This window comes from Perissodus microlepis, chromosome 16 (genome assembly GCF_051167445.1).
Source record: "Perissodus microlepis isolate ML-2025 ecotype Zambia chromosome 16, ASM5116744v1, whole genome shotgun sequence".
Lineage (NCBI taxonomy): Eukaryota > Metazoa > Chordata > Actinopteri > Cichliformes > Cichlidae > Perissodus > Perissodus microlepis.
The window spans coordinates 20838984-20857769 of record NC_140476.1 but is presented as its reverse complement, the minus strand read 5'-3'; the positions used below and the strand labels follow the sequence as shown (position 1 = coordinate 20857769).

The 18786-nt window shown below is 41.3% G+C and overlaps 3 protein-coding genes across 4 annotated transcripts; 2 read left to right on the top strand and 1 right to left on the bottom strand.

The window, feature by feature from the left end:
* Positions 1-430: 430 nt before the first annotated feature.
* Positions 431-3622, bottom strand: mrpl30 (mitochondrial ribosomal protein L30). Its single transcript, XM_084908060.1, has 5 exons — positions 3325-3622; positions 1858-1944; positions 1416-1562; positions 1017-1090; positions 431-871 (listed from the first exon to the last, which is right to left on the bottom strand). The coding sequence occupies exons 1-5, from the start codon at positions 3364-3366 to the stop codon at positions 739-741; spliced, it is 483 nt and encodes a 160-aa protein (XP_084764186.1). The 5' UTR covers positions 3367-3622; the 3' UTR covers positions 431-738.
* Positions 3623-3832: 210 nt separating this feature from the next.
* mitd1 (MIT, microtubule interacting and transport, domain containing 1) lies at positions 3833-8026 on the top strand. The gene is made up of 7 exons (XM_084908058.1): positions 3833-4081; positions 4186-4287; positions 4879-5015; positions 5690-5776; positions 5876-5988; positions 6168-6228; positions 6319-8026. The coding sequence occupies exons 1-7, from the start codon at positions 3937-3939 to the stop codon at positions 6412-6414; spliced, it is 741 nt and encodes a 246-aa protein (XP_084764184.1). The 5' UTR covers positions 3833-3936; the 3' UTR covers positions 6415-8026.
* Positions 8027-9325: 1299 nt separating this feature from the next.
* cracdla (cracd like a) lies at positions 9326-16540 on the top strand. Of its 2 annotated transcripts, none has more exons than XR_014797170.1 (10): positions 9326-9901; positions 10795-10854; positions 11049-11193; positions 11291-11426; positions 11517-11669; positions 12332-12583; positions 12699-13773; positions 14300-15211; positions 15584-15698; positions 15803-15913. XR_014797170.1 is itself a non-coding variant. In XM_084908056.1 (10 exons), the coding sequence occupies exons 2-10, from the start codon at positions 10806-10808 to the stop codon at positions 15997-15999; spliced, it is 3027 nt and encodes a 1008-aa protein (XP_084764182.1). In that variant the 5' UTR covers positions 9510-9901; positions 10795-10805; the 3' UTR covers positions 16000-16540. The 2 variants fall into 2 exon arrangements, 1 of the variants encoding a protein (XP_084764182.1); XM_084908056.1 differs by having other exon boundaries at positions 9510-9901; positions 14300-15204; positions 15803-16540.
* Positions 16541-18786: the final 2246 nt, after the last annotated feature.

Below are 18786 nucleotides of genomic sequence, written 5' to 3'. Positions count from 1 at the left end.
AGCCTTTGTTCTTAGAAAATAAAATAGGTGGAGTTCCCTATTTGCTGTTTTTGCCTTTAAACTGAAAACTATAACGATGTAAAAACATTTTATGGGCGTGGATTATTTGTAGCTGATGAGACTGGTTGGTGCTATGCTGAGCACGTTGAGCATTACTACAAAACTAAAAACCGCAACACAAAAGGGGGCCCTCGATTTCTATAAATAACTGTTTGGCAGTCTGATACAATTGAGGTGGTGAGCAAAAAAACTTGACTTTGGGATTTAGGAAGTCATTTTTAGTTTTAACAATCTGAACAACCAACTGTTGTTGAATTATCTCAGAACCCAAATTACACTTTTTACCAAATTACTAGCTGTCTGTAAAATTAATATGCTGGTATTCAAATTGCTAAACTGTTGATATGTAGAAAAAAATAATAAAAATAAATCAAGTTTTCTGGAAAAGTTTAATGAGTAATTCCTGAATTAACTCAAACTTAGAACAGTGGGTTTGCACAGAGTTGAATTTTTCAGATGCGACGTTAATGTCAATATTCCTGCTTCATCAGGATGGCACTTTGCTCAATCATTTGAGAGACAGGTTGATGAGAACATTTAATCATATTAATCTGCAGCTCAGCATCAGAACACAGGAAACAGCAATCAAGAAGTCCGGTTGGTGCCACGGCTTTCTCTCATTGCAGAGAGAATGACAACAGGACATTTTCCAGGACATTCACACACGCAACAGTGGAGCTAAGATTCGATTGCCTTGTTGTCTACAGGTTGGAGGAGGTGGTGTACAATAAGTTCTCCTTTGCTGTTGATGTATGCATCGGCCATGTCATGCTCAGCAGGGAGCCCATAGGGAGTCTTTAGGGGCTGTATCCTGAAGGTATCAGAAAGAGATGGCAAAGGAGATATAACAGTATAGATATGTAGGTATCTCAGGCAACCTCAATTTGAAAAAACTAACCTTTTTTTAATAGTACTTTAAGAGTGATGTGTTACTACTTTTGGTTAATCAATCCTACCTTACAAGGTGCTTGACAAACTTCAGTTGGCTGTTGACTGCAGGAGTATTTTTATGAATTACGGGGACGTGAGCCTAAGTGCGAGACAAAGACAGAGAAAGTTATTCCAAAAGATAAAGGCTGTGAGCGTCTGCATGAGGTGACACACTCTGTACAGATCATTTATCCTGATCAGAGCTCCTTCAGGGTACAAGTCACTGTTGAAAGATGCTGAAAGACGCAAAGAATTAAATGGAAATTCCTGAACTAAAGCTGACAGCAGTGTTTTGTTGTATGTGCAAAAAACACTGAACATGATCCAGTTACATTAAGTTAATCCAAAAGTAAAACAAAAACGATCTGTAGCCTTTACAAAAAGGGAACCCAGTTTGGGGTCCTGTACCATGACAGAAATTTTACCTTTTGAAGCCCGAGGTGTTTTATTATCTCTTTCTCCCAGTATGGCCTTCGCAGCGCACTTTTGACCCGCGTCACTATGTGCAGCTTGTGCGGCTGGTCTGGATCGCCACCATATTTCTCGTGCTCTTTCGATCGCTCAGCAAAAATCTGTTAAGAAAATGCAGAATAAAGGATTATCATTATTCCATGGCGGGATTCATCTGTAATGACGGCCCTAAAGCAACACTAAAAAAAATGCTGAGTAGCTAATAATCCACCTAAACCATTTTGTCTACTGGACCTGCTGGAGTTATACCCAAACTTACTTAATCCAAATAAATATTAATGTAAAAGAATTAGATTTTGACACACACATGGGTAGGGCCACAAGACGTTACATACTTTGAGTGTTGCTAATTACTTTACAAATGTACAACATTATAGATTCTAAATTTATTCTTACCTCTTGTGGGATTCTGGATTTGGAGAATTTGCTTCGTGCTGACACATACCATGCACAAGGTGACAAAACTGGAGCTTCTGTCAGGGTCTGTAACATATGCAAACAGAGAGAAGGTAAAAAGCAAAGCCCAGTACCAAGGAAAATGTGTTTACTTACATATGCAGAAAATCTAAAAAGTTCTGTAGAGTTAGGTCTCAGAGATAGATTGCCGTTACTGGTGGTAGATATTCTTTTCTTTAGGGAACAAAAGTTGTTTTTTTTTTTTTTAATGATTTAAAAATCTGATATTCTGACACATCAGCAGATATTTTGTTTTTATCTTTCAGATCCACAAAATATGAACAGATTTCCCTAACATTTGTCATGTGTAGTTATCCATTTACTGATTTACGCTTTGCGTGACTCTGGTCAGGTTGTTGTATTTGTGTTACTCCAAACAGCTAATAGCAACAGGGAAGTTGGAGCGTGCCCTCTGGTGGACAAACTACACAGATCACATTCCTCCCATATTAGCTTTTCATCTCTGGATCTCTGTTAAATCTAGAATTGGATATAAAATTCTTCCTTCTTACATACATCTGATACACCTGAGCACTTCCACGTGTCTCTTTTCACTCCCCTTCTGTTTACACACCACTGCACTAAGTCATTATTGCATAAATACATTTTTGCCTTCTCTCTCTCCCTTAGTCTCCTTTTTCCTGCCTCTCTTCTATTTCCTCTCATCGCCCTCTCCAGTCACAGCATATGCCTGCCCCTCCATGAGGTGGTTCTGTCAGAGGTTTCTTCCTGTTAAAAGGGAGTTTTTCCTTCCCACCATCAAAAAGTGCTTGTTCATAGGGGCTATTTGAAATCATAGTATTTGATTTCTCAAATACTCTAGAGTCTTTACCTTACGGCATAAAGCATATTGAAGCAATTTTGATGTGAACTGGTGCTATATATAAAATAAACCTGAACTGAACTGAATCTTAGATGACAATATTAGTATTAAAGGTCTAACTTTAATACTTGGAGCACTTTCTGCAGCAAATTTAGCCTAGTGCACATCACAGCTGACTGGATAGTGGTGCAGAGAAGCCCAGTGGCTTCACACAACAAGTGAGCTTCATTAATGCTGAGTTAGTTACAATGGCCTCGTTTTCTATTTTTTATTTTTTAAACACAAAACTGAGCACGTTGTATATGTATCCAGGACATTGGTGATTATATTTGAAAGTTCCGCGTCCTAAAATTCAGCACTGCAGTCATCTAGCAAACAAAATAAATAAATCCAGTAAACCTAGAAAAATCCAGTAACTATTCTCCAAGTTCCATCCCTGACTTGGGTTTCAGGTTTCATGTTTAGCTGGATTTTTCCTCAAGCAGCGTTAAACTAAATGAACCCTTATGTCAACTTAAAGATGTACGAAACACTTTGTAGACAGTTCAAGTCTGAAACATTAAAACGTGCAGTGATGTACCCACCTTGACTGATAAAAAGCTCAAACTGCGACCGACAGCTGACATGTTGTGTTCCTTCTGCTGCTCTTTAGCTAACAGGGGCTATGAGACAAGGTTACAGCCTTGCTAACCGCTAAATAACACGGAACTCGAGCCTAACTAACCGCTATGAAAAACTGACCTATAATCATACTATATTTATCAAATTCGCACATTTAAACATTAATTCGGCACTGAAAACAGCAGTGAAACAGGAGAGTCACGCTGCTGTCAAGCCCTCTCTCTCCTCCGTCTTAACCGGAAACGTCGGGGAGTTACATTAAAAGAGCACCGCCTCTTCGAGAGCACCGGCAATTTGCACATTGTTCCTACCCTAATTTTTCTAGTGTGATAAATATGTTGTTTGAATAAATTTAGACTTAATAAAAACTGAAAATACTTTAACTGTGTGTTTTTATAAAAAAAAAATACATAACCATCAATTTTCTAACCAAAGTCATTACGTTTCTCCGGGAGTTATTTTTATGGGGCACTCGTGGGTAGAGCTACTTCTCTCAGCTTCTTTCCTGTCACTGGTGAAACGTGAAGTTTATTTAGTGTTGTATATGTTTTAAAAGACAGTTGAAAGACAGAACAATGACACAAAACCACCTGTCGGGAATGGAGGCGTCCGCCGTGTCTGTCTTGAAGCGAGCGGTGGAGCTGGACCAGAGCGAACGTTTCCAGGAGTCTCTCATCTGCTACCAGGAAGGCATCCAGCTGCTTATGGACGCGTTAAAAGGTCCTCCTTTAAAAATAAATAAATAATAATAATTACACATTTTAAACATTTCCCTGAATTACGCTGAACGTCTTATTTTAATGTTCTCTTTGTCGTGTGAGCAGCTGTAAAAGACGACTCAAAGAGAGGACACTACAGAGAGAAGATAAAGGGCTACATGGACAGAGCAGAGCAAATCAAAGTTCATGTGAATCAGATGAAGGAAGGTAATTTGCCAGTAATGGAGCAAAAAAGGGCAAAGTGGGCCGGGCAAAGATGAATTACCCTGATCGACTGAGCCTCTTGTTTGCAGTGGTTTTGACTGTTAGACCTGTAGCACCTGTGTGTAAATGAGAGGGAGACAGGTGTAACAGTGGAGCTCCAAGGGGCAGAGGTAGATGTAGCGACCCCTAAAGGGAGCAAGAAGTAGAACTTTGTGGTAATTTTGACACAAGCAAGAACTCAAATCAGGTGAACAAGGTGCTTCAGTGTTGCATATGACCAAATTAATAATTTGCACAATCTGACTGACCCTGTGGATTTGGGTTGCTGAAGCCTGCTTTGTCCTGTAATCCAGCTCTAGCTGAATATTGACTGTGCGATCTTCTCAACAACCAAAATCTAGTTTATTGTTTTGTTATATCCTTTACATTTATGTATAAATCTAATTATGTCTAGTATCTCTTATAGACAGGATCCTATTCCAGTGTAGGACTGTGCTGGTTAAGTTTTTAGACTTGGGGGAAAAATATATGACAAGAGCCACAGCTAAAGAAGAGGGTTTTCAAAATTTGTGTTTCTCTTCTCTTCCCTGATAGATGGGAAGTACCACGAGCAGATAAGAATATCAGAGGATGCTACTGGTTACAGCTATGAGGTTCTGTTCAAGCCATACATCAGCAGCGCTCTCACTGAAGTCTGGGTGGAGGACCCGTACATACGGCACACCCACCAAGTAAGAGTTTTGTCTTCATTAACTGGGGTTTTTATTTATTCCACTCTGTCATCAGTCTTTTATCAGGCTTTGTTCAGAGGGTGGAGCTTATCTTTAATGAGTTTATCCATTAATTTGATACCGATAGAATGATACTAGAGGACTAAGTCTGCAATACACGTATACATTTTCCGCCTTGGGTAGCAGGAGCAGCCGACGGGGGGGACATAATCTCTTTAACGTGTCCTGGTCTGCGCCAGGGTCTCTCTGTGGCCAGAAAGCCTTCAACATTTAGATGGCTGAAAGATTCATTGATTAATAGAACTATCACAGATTAGTGGAAGTTAAACAAACAAATGTTATAAAAATCTGTCTGGTAGGTTATGAAAAGACTGCTAAGCTAATTTTAATTAAACTTTTTGTAGAGGTCGTGTATGGGAAAAGGAGGAACACATTCAGTTATGATGTGGATGATGTGTTTGATGAAAAGCCTGAACGCATATACTGAAAATCTTTTTTTTTCCTCTGATCATGTGTTGCAAGCTGCAAGCAAGCAGCTTTCTCCTTATTAGTTTGACTAGCACTTTATAATAAATAATTGTAATTTTATGTTTATGATTTAAAAATCAGCCCTAAATTGTACCAACCTTATATAATATGCCAAACAAAGCCCTTGCCTTTCCTCTCACAAACAGTTGTACAACTTCCTTCGGTTCTGTGAGATGCTGCTAAAAGCCCCCTGCAAGGTGAACAAGATCCACCTCCTCACGTCGCAGGATGAAGTGAGTTACTCACACAATAGAGCTGCATTTTATAGTCAAAGCTGAGCAGCCACTGCTGTCTCCTCTGTTTAGTTTATACTGTAATTTCCCATCCCGCAGGCTGATAGTGGCCAGCAGAGCGGCGCTCTGGCCGAGTTGAAAGAGAGTCTCAGCGCTCACGGAGTGACTCTAGACCTGCAGTACTCCTCCACTATCCATGACCGGGAGATCAGGTACACCTGCAGATTTTCCTCATTTACAGCAGCCACATACGTGCAGCGTGAGGATTTTTGTTTTCAAATGGAAAGAAGTTCATCCTTGTGACATCTGATGTTCACTTCTACATTAACACTCCATTGCTCAAAATACGGTCTCTTTTATCCCAGTAAATTAAACCTGATTTTATTTTTAGGTTCGATAATGGTTGGATCATAAAAATTGGAAGAGGGTTGGATTACTTCAAGAGACCTAAGGTGAGACTACGCATTATATACTTATTAGTATTCATCTGTAAGTATGGAGTGGCTAAAGTGAATGAGATCTTTCTGTCATTTGTCTCGCAGGGCCGATTCTCTGTTGGATACTGTGACTATGACCTCAGGCAGTGCCAGGAGACCACCGTAGACATTTTCCACACCAAACACACAAAAACTCTATGAGACTCACAAAGCTAAAAATGATTATTTTTTGCCAAGCTGTTTAATTTACTTACCTGCCTTCCAAACACAAGCAGATCTACAGTATTGTTGGATTTGCTTTAGCTTGTGGGTGTCTGGGGACTGACTTTTATAACAAGATGGGTTACTGTTTGATTTCTGCTGCACTGGAACATCTTAAATTTCTGCTAACTGTACTGCCGCTGCTATTGGTGGATTTTTAAGTTCAGTTTTCAGTTCTTCAGTTTTCTATGATTTTTTTTCCCGTTTTCTATGATATTTATGAAAAATATGGATATTTTTATCATTTTTTTTACTTCCACAGATTGTAATTCTACAGAGACCTTTTTTGGGGAAAATTAATTATTTCAAAAAAAAAAAAAATTCTAGATTACTTTACACAATTAAAAATGTATTTTTGTTTAAATCAAATTTAAATTTAAAAATTCAAAACCAAAACATACTTAAAACGCATTAATAGTAAAATGTGTTACAGGATTGCCAACTTTAGGCCCTTTTTAAATGAATTGCTTATGATGGGTAATTGGACCTCTAGGTAATGAAACATTAGGCCCTTTTCGGTTGACTGGAAATGTACCGTCCTGATTCTATTAGTAGATTAAAGAAACCAAACATGGCCCTAAATATCGTTTTGTACAGAAAAATGAATAAAATGTAACAGTTTTTAAACTATTTATAATACATAAATGCAGAATAAATATTAAAACTGACCAAAGTGTGCTGAAAGATTGTGAGATGCTTTCTTGTTTTCTACAGAATAGAAAAAGTCCAAGACACAGATAAAATGAAAACAGTGACCAAGAGGATGAGAGTGGGTAGAGTTACACAGAAAGGTGTACTTACAGTAAGTGTTTATGGTAATCAGCTGGTTGTTTTCCAGGTTATTATAGGGTTAGGGTGGAGGATTACACTAAAACCTAGAATTAAAACATTTTATTGAACTAAAAAACAAAAACTAGACTAGAAAAAAATTCAACTAACTGAAAAGATTTTGTGAACTTGGAAAACTGACTAAAAAATGGTAAATGGCCTGTATTTGTATAGCGCTTTACTTAGTCCCTAAGGACCCCAAAGCGCTTTACACTACATTCAGTCATCCACACACTGGTGATGGAAAGCAACATCGTAGCCACAGCTGCCCTGGGACGCACTGACAGAGGTGAGGCTGCCGGACACTGGCGCTACCGGGCCCTCTGACCACTACAAGTAGGCAACGGGTGAAGTGTCTTGCCCAAGGACACAACGACCGAGACTGTTGGAGCTGGGGCTCGAACCACCACTCATTCACTTATACACACTGTATTTGATTCAGACATAGGTCTTTACATCTGTAACAAGTTCACAAACATTGCAAATCCCATTCTGACTCTTATTACAACAAAGTCTAAGCTTAAGGCACATTCACCACCTGCTTCATAGCTTTCATACATATTACATGGATCAGATCGAGCAGTCATGGAGCACTGAACTCATGATTCCTTAAAAACCTACATATTTCCACAATTATTGAGTTCTGGATAAGGTTATTAACACTTACAATTACCGGAGATGTACATGTTTAATGCATTTCGTTGCCCTGTACCTGTGCATGTGCAATGACAATAAAGTTGAATTCTATTCTATTCTATTCTATTCTATTCTATTAATATCTTTGACTGATTTTTATGTCCCAAAGCCATATTGTAGCCATAGCTTCTTCTGTTTCTGCTGGCTCTGTATTGGTGCAACATTTCATGCATGTAAGACACTGATGTCTAGTTAACGATTACCATCAAACTCTTATCTGAATCCAGAATCCCAAACTAAATACATATAAGCTGCAGGGGAAAGCTTCTTCAGTGGTTTCAGATATCGGCTAATTGTTCTTGGATGAATCAATGGAAACATCTTGCCAAAAAAAGTCGTCTATAAAAGTGAAAAAATTAAAAAAAAAACAAAGAAAATTTCCTCACATTTTTTTCACATTTGCTAGAATGAATGGTAACCCTCGTGACTTCAAACAGCGCTGTGATCGGATTATCTATCGGCCTTAATCTCGATATGCACAGCCCTCATCTGGCCTGTGAGAGGAAGAAATTATAATCCATCACAACACCACATGAATCAGAGACTGCCATATACTGCTAAAAATCAGTACCTTTGCTTTCTTTCTGTCAGGGGGACAAATGCTGTGATGACAAAAGCAGAAAGTGCAATAAACGTGTATGATGCTTTATTATCTACAAACAGCCTCCCTATGATTGCAGATATTAGCCATAATCACATTACATCCCTATTGTAAGATAAAAATAAGCCTGTGTGTGTATTCTCCTTTATGTGTAGATTATGGACAATAAATCTATGAATGAGGGAGTTAAATAAAACCACATCCCAGACTGTTATGTCACTGTGGGCTCTTATCACAGTGCATGTGTCCCATTGGATGTAATCCAGATGTCACCCAGCTGGATGTGGGTTCTGGTGGGAGAGACGAGGATTTATCTGTAAGGAGACTCATTGGAGATGCTGCTCAGCCAAGCTTCCAGACACATGGATGCAGATGCAAGCGTTCGCATGCCAATTCCTGCAGGCCCTCCCTCTCGCCGATTGTAGCCCAGTGGCCTAGATTAGCTCTCCCATCTCCCAGTGCTGTCCTGTGTGAATGCGCAGGAAGTAGGACTCGCAGGAACAATGTGTCATCTCGTAGCTGCGAAACGAGGCGTCGTCTCACATATCGTGAAAAATGTGTGTGGGAGTTATAGAGGAGCAAAGGTCCCAGGCGAACATTTCAAAGACCGCACCTTCAGGACTGTGGCCAAACAGTCTTGGGTGAAAATGATGTGACGTGCTGGGAGGTGGCTGATTCCTGTTTGTTTTTATTTATTTATTTCATTTCTGAACACTCACAGCACACCCATAGCCTCCGCTCTTTGATCATCGGAAGGGCGTGAGCGAGCCTGTGCAATATGTAAACAGCTCTATGAGCCATAATTCCTATATTCATGTCCTCTTTCCAGCTGGAGCTTTATTTTTTATTTTTTTACCCTCTACTCTCATTTCTGGGCCTAAAATCAGGTTAACGTTTTATAAGGAGCTTAGCACAGAGGGCCACAGTGTGCCACTAATGTAATAGAGTATCTCTCTCTCTCTCGCGCGCGCTCTCTTTCTCTCACTCTCTCTCACACACACACATTCTCATCTGTCCTCTTTTCTCTTGTGCATTTGCTCACCCTGTCAGGAAGTGACCTTCTCTCTCTCTCTCTCTCTCTCTCTCTCTCTCTCTCTCTCTCTCTCCCTTTCTTTCTTTTCTCCCAGCCTGTTTTTTTCCCACCTCCCTCACTCCCTTCCCTCGGTATCTCCCTCCGTCTGCAGATGTGGTAAGTCTGAGGTTTAATCATTAAGGCAGGGACACAGCTGATACGAGACCGCTCCGTGAAGAGAGGACGACGATCAGGAGGGACAAGTTGAGGTGCTTGGTTTTAGATTTTTGGTAAGTTCAGCCGTTGTTTTCTCTTTTTTTTTTTCTTCCTCCCTCCCCATCTGGAGTGTGTGTGTGTTTTCCCCCAGGGAATGTCACCTGGTGGAGAAATGTTGCAGCGTTGTGGATCATTACGGCGTTGTGAAATCTTACAAGAATCTCTCTGCAATGTCAATAATCCACCGGATTATCCTCTGTTTCTCTGGGAGCTATAGTTCAGCTCAGTGAACGGTGAAACCGCAGGGAGCACTTCACTGCAGAGAGGAAATCAAGTCTGAGGTTTACATACTGTTTAAATCGATTTGCTTAAACTGATCGCAACTTTTTTGAGGATCGAGTGAAAAGGGTGTAATCGGTGGCATGAGAGGTGCAGTGTGGACTTTGCTTGTTTGTCCATAACCTGGCACATCTTGTCTTATCAGGCAGTTATACAGCCTCAGGCTCTGTTGACAACAGTTCCTTAGATACACCAGCACCCTGCAAAAGGTGGGATATACTAATGTCAGGCCGGTCTTCATGAAAAAAATTGGACTGACTTTAGCATAGAGTGGCACGCCAACTCAGTCAGGATGTTTGTAAGTAAAGCAGTGAAGGAAGATTTTAGCTTTTGCTTTGTTCATCAAATGTGTTGTCGGGCTGTACAGTGCGATGCCATGCTTCAAATCCACGTTCTTCCTACTCTGCAGTACCTGGGGTGTTTTTTCTTGGCAATGCCACATGTAACATCGATTAAGACGTTGTTCATCTTGACAACAGACTGTCCTCACCCAGCCCTCCCAACTGATAATGAACAGTAATAAACCTTTGAACCTTGAGTCCATGTTTACTCCTGCAAAGACAACAAGCGAAGTATTTTCCACTGAACACTTAACTGTCATCTGCTCTACACTTTTTTTTTCTTTTAGGGATCAGACCGATGGAGTCTTTCTCGGGAGACGCAGAAGAAAGCGCAGAGGACGTCGCAGGTGAGGTGATCTGTCTCGTAGTTTAACCTGAGAGTGCTAACACGTCGTCATGAAGTGAAATATGAAAGAGATGCTCATTAAAGAACGTCTCGAAAACAGAAAATAGAGAGTGTGTGAGAGCACGTGAGTTCTCCTTGTTCACGTGCGCGTGAAATGCTGTGACCTGGATCTGTCTCGGTCTCAATCTCTGTTAGGTCGTAAAAGATCCAAGATCAAGGATCTGAAAACTCGTCTCTTTGGGAAAAGTAAGAGAGCAGGCGGAGAAGGAAATGCCAAACTCAGCCAGTCAGCCAGTGACATCACTGCAGGAAAAGATCTCGGATCAGAAGAAGATTTGGTGTGAGTGTTTACGTGACACGACGCCTTTCGAAAAATTCTCTTTCAGATTCACTTACTTGTCATTACTTTGACTCGTCCTTCTTCTGGCTCCACTTAGATGCGCACAGGCCATCATGGGATCACGGGCGCTGTCCCACGACAGCATCTTTCTGGATGACCTGGTCATGACAGAGCCTGAACCCACCAGGGTCTTATCTCAGGAGAACGTTCACAGCAAAATCAAAGCTCTCCAGGTACGGCACTTTTTTATTTTAGGCCTGTTGTTTAAACTTATGGTAACAGTGACTCTATTAAAATCCTCGTGCTGCGCTCTGTCATCACAGATGACGCTTCAGCAGCAGAAAATGCATTTGGGCCCACCTCCTATGGTCCTGCCAATGAGACGTCCAGCGGATCTGAGCAGCCAGGAGTCACTTCCTCACAGTCCTCCTCATGATTCAGGAGAAGACAATACATCTCAGGAAACCCTTACAAAGGTGAATAATCCTGCTGATTAGATGATGCGTGGATTCAAAAGCAGGATTTGCATTTGTTTAAATTTAACAAGCAAGCATAAAGTGTTCTGATCATATGTTTTTATTCTCAGCATATCCCATAAAAAAGGCCAGCGCTGTACCCCCCATTTTTTCCTACTATAGTTATAACTGAAAAAAGTGGGGTTATAAATATATAGCATCATTTAAGAAAACAGTATATAGCACAGTAATCCCTAAAACAGCTGGTCGCTGTAAAACGTTTTATTTAAGCAGGAGAAACTGGTGCATATGTTGGGGACTATTTTAAGACACAGATTAATGCACGGTCTGGACACTCCTGAGGATTTACGGTGTACGTGGGATTGACTGGACAGAAACTTCAAGAAAGGAATCTGTCATCTGAAATGCTGTTTCCAAAAGTCGAATCAGTGATGGAGCCAGAGGGTTCTTATGTAAGGTGCACTGTTAAACTGTGTCCCTGCAAGCCTGGCCCCTCTTTGGCTCCACTCCATATAGAATATCAGATAGGTAATAGAGGTTACCAACAACCATGTGTGATACATTGACATAATAATCCAAAACACTTTATTTTGTAGTTCTTTCTCTTAGCCCGTTGTTTGCAGGATTGTACAGCGATTTTGTTGGCCTTTTTTTCTTTGCAGGCAATATCTCAGCCAACATCTCGCACTCTCTCACCCATCCCCAATCCTGCGCCTATCAAATCTCTTCCCTCGACTCCATCCCATGCTTTTCCTCTTTCCGTCCCCTCTGTTTCTCCTTCTGCTGCTGAGGTCCCGTCGGATTTTAGAACACCGGCTCAGTTCGCTTCCCGCTTAGACACTTCTGCCGCACGCCACCGAATGTCTATCAAACCCAGAAACCAGAGGGCCAGCACTAAGATGAAAGCTGCCGCGGTAAGTTGCTGTAATTATTTCTCTCTCTTGTATGCTCTTTGTATAAGCAAATAGTGCACCGCCACTTCACTTTCCTGCCCTTCATATCTCTCGCTCTTTTTTTATTTATCTTCAGACCGTCTCTCAGTCTCATTTAGACACCATGAACAACATTGACCGACCCGAGCCTGTCAAAGAACTAAAACACCATCTTGGTGCTCAAGAAGAAGTAACAGTGGAAACAAAAGAAGAAGAAAAAGTTGCCGTTCCCAATGTACATCAGCGTCTTCCTTCAAAATGTGCAGAAGTGGCACCGGTCACATCAGAGGCGGTACCCAAACCAACAAGTCAAAGTTTCTCCAAACAGGACCACGTTCTTCCTGAGACTGTAGCCTCCCAAGTACCTCGAGTTAAACCTCGCAGACGTGTGGGTTCAGCATCTGGTGAACGTCCACACTCGTCCTTCATAGAGTCAGGACTGAAGGAACAAAGACAAGGGGATTTGGAGAAGCAACTAATGCCTCATGATGATAATGCCTCAGGAATGGCATTCAGGTCTTCCTCTGCTAGCCAGGAGGTTCAAGGTGATAGCGAGACCACAAGAGGAATTAAACGATATGCCCAAGGATCTGGCTCTTTCCACTTTTCTGTCACTGCATCGAGAAACCGAGATGGAGAAAGACCCCGATCGGGCAGTTTTTTGGGAGTTTTGGGACAGGCTGAAGCCAGGAACAGGATTGCCAGGGAAATGGAGGAGAAAAACAGGGAAAAGGAGGAAGTTAAAGAGCCAAGAGAGCATCCTTTTGCTTTAGGAAGGTTTCGTCAAGAAGGCGCACCACCTAAAACCTCAGCTGTTCCCTGGGACAGGAGTGACAGCTTCAAAAAGGTGGAATCAGTGACAGCATATAAAGATGCACCTGCAGACACAGGCGCTGCTGAGGCGGAGGAGATCGAGAGCAGCCAGGAAGAGGTGGAAGAGGCGGTGGAAGCAAAGGAGCCCCAGGAGGAACAAGGAAAAACAGCTTTCGGTGTCAAACTGCGCTCTACATCTCATTCACTTCGATTTCGGCTTGACACATCTTCTAACAGGCATTCAAAGTCAGCACTGGGTGAGGACCAAGGTGACCAAAAATGCCAAGAAATAAGTGAAAAAAAGTTGCAAGCAAATGCGTCTTGGATGCCATCCTCCTCTGGAGAGGTCAGACCAGCTGGTGAGTCTTTCAGAGCTCCTAACATTGTCATGTAGAAGGTTTGAAAGTACTTAAAATAGTTTTTAAAAATGTCTTGCAAATTCAGAAAAATCCAGCTAAGTAAATTAGACCAAAAAGGAAAAAGCTAGAGAATTTAGGCAAAATGTGTAAAGTAAAAATAAAATAAAATAAAATGAAGATTAGATTGCAATAAATATGTAATAATATAGCATAACGCTGACATAATGTCAAAATATCACACTGGAATCACACTGATTATAGAAGCTGATGTTTAATTTGGAGATCTACTTTAAATTTACACTGATAGTGAAGCAGCGTCTCACAGCCATTATCTCTTTGATTACAGAGTTAATATTGAACAGATGTGCACTGTTGTTGCTGTTTAACATGGTAAATAATCACTCTAGGAAGATAAGATTTTTACTGATCACAGGGGAACTTTGTACTCATTAAGTTACCACCGGGGCGAACTTTAACGGTAACAGTGCTGCCGAGCGTATCTAACAGATTTGTGTGTCTCCCTTAGATCAAACCCCATCTGGCTTCTCTCCTCCAGTCAAACATAATGCTCCATTTGCCAGCGAAACTTCAGACGTTCAGACGACGCCTGCAAACCCAAAAGAAGCAGAAGCTACACCCCGGGAGCCTCAACCTGCCCCACAGGCGACCTCATCTGAGGTGTCCTGGATGGCTCTGGCCATGGAAAAAACCAAGAGCCTTCAACAGCTTTTCATTAGTAGATTCCCCAGAGATTTTGCAGGAAATTTACAGGCAAACATGCAATCTTCAGCACGACCGCAGGCACAAGCGCAGCCCACAAATCCAACAGAGACTTTTACACAAGTACGGACACAGACTGTGCAAGCTGCAAAGCAGCCATCGGCAGAAACGAATCAAAGCAGAAGCCAAGCACAGACTGTCAAAACATCGCCAGGATTTCTGCAACAGAAGGCATCTCCTGTGCTGTCCAATGCCTCCAGAGATCCACAAACCAGTGAAGACCAGATGAACGCAATTAAGTCTGCCTCACATTCAGTGGTAACCACCAATCCGTGGACAACCCATTCTCCTTTGCGCTCCCCTTCACAAACAGACACCTCGTTTCAGTTTGCACAAGGCAGCGCCACACAGTCTCTTGCGCAGTCTTACCTTTCCTCAGGCCAGCAGCAATCCTCCTGGAGCAATCGAGGTCTCCAGTCTGCCCAGCAGCTCAAGCCCACACCTTCAGCGCAGACTTCAGCTCCCGCAGCCTCGTCAGCTGTTGGTTCTGCTTCAGCTTTTGCGTCAGGAAGAGGGGAGAGAGAAGCCAGTGAGCAAAAAGAGGCTCCACCACTCACAAGCCGAAGAGCATTTTGGTCTGGTTCTGTAAGCGAGAAGGCTGCTTTTTTAGAGAGACGGGGAGAGTGGACCACACCGCCTGGACCCAAGGGGGTTTGTGGTACTTCTTTATAACTATCTTTCATATCATTTGCCATCCTCACAGTGCTGCCTGACCTCCCCTTGCTGTCTGTGGCAGTCAGATCTATGCCCATTTGAAAAAATAAATGTTTAAAAAATCTCTAAGACTCTATTTGGCAACTATAACAGTAGCCTAGCATGTGTCCGTCATTCATTTGGTGTCCTGGTGGCTACCAACATATTGTTTTATTGCAATGGAACTGATTATTTTGACTGGGTTTATTAGCAGGTTAAATTTATGATTGTTTCTGGACTTTTTATGGCACTTTCTCACGGTGGTTGAAATGCAGGCCATGAACAGATAATAGGGATGTTTTGAACTGACAAGATTGTCCTGAATGTGTGTTCTTAGGTGGAATTGAGGAAAACGCATACAGACATGCAGGGATCAGGTGAATCCCCTACCTTGGCAAAAAACGCACCTGTGATCAAAGAGACAGATGAAAGACAAGCAGTAAACCTTGCAGGTGTGTTTGCTCAGAGTGATAATAAATCATTGCTGTACAAACACCTTTTTAATATTCTTAATGAACCCATTTGACCTAGATTTTTTCTGCGTTTCGTTTTTTAGAGTTAAGCCCCACCAAAGTTGCAGAAAGGTCGCGTGAGGACAGATGGTCACGGAAAAATGCAGCGTCTTCTTCATCACCGTCATCATCACCCACACTGCCCTCGGTGCTGCAATCCATGTCTGACAGCGGTCAGCCGTCCTGGATGGAATTGGCCAAGAGGAAGTCAATGGCCTGGAGTGATAAGACCATGGACTAAGAAGGACACGAGTCGATGAAGAGCCCATCATAAAGACTAAAACCGCTTCATGGTTAGTGTAGGCTGTGTGGTGAGGCTGTCAGACAGCCGGTTGTTTGATGCCGTTTTTATTTGGATTTAAGTGTTAATGTTTAATTACGGAAGAGGATTAGGGCCACTGGAAAAAAGAAAGTGGGCACGTCTTTTTTTCTTCTTTTCCAGAATTCTGAGGAAAAAGTCAGAATTCTGACCGTAAAGTAACAATTTTGAGGTAAAAGAATTTTGAGTAAAAAGTCAGAATTCTCACATTAAAGTCAGAATTCTGACTTTTGCCCACTTTTTTTTTCGGTGGCCCTCTTCCGTATTTAATTGAGAGGGAGGGAAGCAGAATATCTTCTGAAAGTTCACCATGATCGCTGTTATTCAGTTAAGGACGAATATTTCATGTGATTGAGCATTTCACAGCTCTTAAAAGTTTATGTTAAATAATAAATTTGTAAGGACGAGTTTGTTGTTGTCATTGAATGACTTAAACTTCAAGTAAAATGAAATGGTCAAATTACATCGCAGTATAGAGTCATTCACTTGGTATCACCTGAATATCTCCTGAAATTGTCCATCAAACTGCTAAAAATAAACTTCTTATAACACACAGTATGTGGAGAGCGACAGTCAACGCTGAAAAATGTCCCGATCTACCTGTTAGATTAACCTCTTGTCTGCCGGTGTTTCCTGGACGTTTACTTCTTCACTAACTTAGTCCACAGCCCCACCTGCAGGCCAGATCTGAGACCTTGTACTAAGCTTTACAGCAGCGGTCCCCAACCCCCGGGCCTCGGACCGGTACCGGTCCGTGAGTCGTTTGGTACCGGGCCGCCAGAGTTGAGGCTCAGGTGTGAAATGTATAGTTTTCAAAGGTTTTTATCGGTTTTCAGCGTTATTTTGTTATCGTTTTTATCGTTTACTCTGTTTTCCTGGGTCTTTTCACGTGTGTTATGAATAAATTTTCTTTTTTTCGGTACCGGTACTAGTTTTATTTTGTTGTATTTATCCGCGACACCTTAAAGGCCGGTCCGTGAAAATATTGTCGGGCATAAACCGGTCCGTGGCGCAAAAAAGGTTGGGGACCGCTGCTCTACAGCATTACAGCAAACATGGATTCAAATTTTTTTTTTTTAAAAAAAGTCTGAAATCAACAGGTACCTTATTTTCACACTTAAAAAAAAGATGGGTGTGATTTAAAAGTAATAAAAAATAAAAAGTCAATTAAGGCTGACATTTTCAGGACCTCTCATGGCCTTACACTGTTAACATGACTTATAATAACCCGTACCATTGTTAATAATTCATGTTAGCCCATGCTACACCCACACAGGTGAGTCATCTCCTGGGACTATGTGGGTGACGTCGCTGTCAGCCTTGTTTGTGCATAACATACATCAGAGATTCTCAGTGTGAACATTTAGACTTCCTAATGTCTGCTAGATAAATGAGGCTAGATTTGTGAGTTCATAAGTTTTAATGTATAAAACAACTTTTGAATTTTTTTTCAATAAGGCAGTTTATACTTTCAATCCTTTTTACAGCCATATATTTTGTAATAATTGCAGCGTCAGATAATAAGAACAAGTACAGGACATCTCTTTTACATCAGGAGACTGCAGAGTATGAAAAAGGTTATCTGATGTCACAGTTTTTACACTGGGATGTAACCCATAATGCACTGGGCTCCCAGGAGACAGCAGCTCAGCTGTGAAATTAGTGTTGTCTGGGGAAACGCAGAGTAACACATTTTTTTTTAATGAGCTTTACATTCTGAAATATTTAGCACACAGACTGGCCTTAAGTATAACTCTGTCACAACAATACATTTTCTGAATTTAAGGTTAAATAATTTAAAGGAAATTATTATTAGGGAGGGAATAACAAACCCGACTGATGCTGATACAATCTTGTAGTTAAAGTGGGAGATGAAAAAGAAGCCAACAAGTATTGTTAGCTATAGGTTATAAATACTCTACTCCAAAATCTTGTGCACCTGGTTGTCAGACAATCATGCCAGTATTTTCAGCTTTAATGGAGAATCTATAGTGGAAAAACAGAATCCACTCTACCTGGATTTAATTTTCATCCCCACATGGCGCTGTTATCTGGCTGCCACATAACGCCTCTGGAGAAGCCATTTCTTTTTCTACAGGACTCAGCTATGTTTGCTGGCACAAAACAGTTTTCTTTGCGTCACACAAACCCAGTCAGGTTGCGTGTTCTTCCAGGTAAGTTTTGCAAAAGTTCCGTTCCCAGTCATCAGTCATGTGTCCTCTGTGTGGCACCTGAATATCATCATAATTATAAAAATCACTGCCAAGGTAATCACAACCTTAATCATCCTGCAGCCCAGGCACTCACAATACGACTGACTCACTCCCACGTCAGTCTGCTATTCAGTTCTGCACCATGCCAGCCACCCACAACAACAACACAACTCACCTGTGCATTAGACTCCAGATAATTATAGGACATTAACTGATGTAACAACAGTTCACATGTCACTTGTTAGCAGAAGAGCAGATTGAAAGAGTAAAAAAAGTAAGAACTTCAGAACATGAAATCAGACTTCCACGTTTGAAGGAATGAACTTTAAATTATTCTTTTCTCTTTGTATTACTCGGATTCAGACCTCCTATAGGTCCACTCTAAATGCTGAATATAGTTACTTGTTTTAATATTAGAGTACAGCTTCTGTCTTTAACACCAAGTGAAGTCACCAGCAAAAGAGCACATGTTCTTTAGCAAAGATTAAACAAAGAC

Bases quoted from the DNA above. Each gene is read 5' to 3' on its own strand.
- mrpl30 (XM_084908060.1), bottom strand. From the start codon at position 3,366: ATGTCAGCTGTCGGTCGCAGTTTGAGCTTTTTATCAGTCAAG. The intron at 1,563-1,857 runs GTAAGAATAAAT...TTTTCTTAACAG, and splicing joins AATCCAGAATCCCACAAGAG to ATTTTTGCTGAGCGATCGAA. The intron at 872-1,016 runs GTAGGATTGATT...TGATACCTTCAG, and splicing joins TTTGTCAAGCACCTTGTAAG to GATACAGCCCCTAAAGACTC.
- mitd1 (XM_084908058.1), top strand. From the start codon at position 3,937: ATGACACAAAACCACCTGTCGGGAATGGAGGCGTCCGCCGTGTCTGTC. The intron at 4,082-4,185 runs GTCCTCCTTTAA...TCGTGTGAGCAG, and splicing joins GCTTATGGACGCGTTAAAAG to CTGTAAAAGACGACTCAAAG. The intron at 5,777-5,875 runs GTGAGTTACTCA...CCCATCCCGCAG, and splicing joins TCCTCACGTCGCAGGATGAA to GCTGATAGTGGCCAGCAGAG.
- cracdla (XM_084908056.1), top strand. From the start codon at position 10,806: ATGGAGTCTTTCTCGGGAGACGCAGAAGAAAGCGCAGAGGACGTCGCA. The intron at 12,584-12,698 runs GTAAGTTGCTGT...ATTTATCTTCAG, and splicing joins CTAAGATGAAAGCTGCCGCG to ACCGTCTCTCAGTCTCATTT. The intron at 15,699-15,802 runs GTGTGTTTGCTC...TTCGTTTTTTAG, and splicing joins ACAAGCAGTAAACCTTGCAG to AGTTAAGCCCCACCAAAGTT.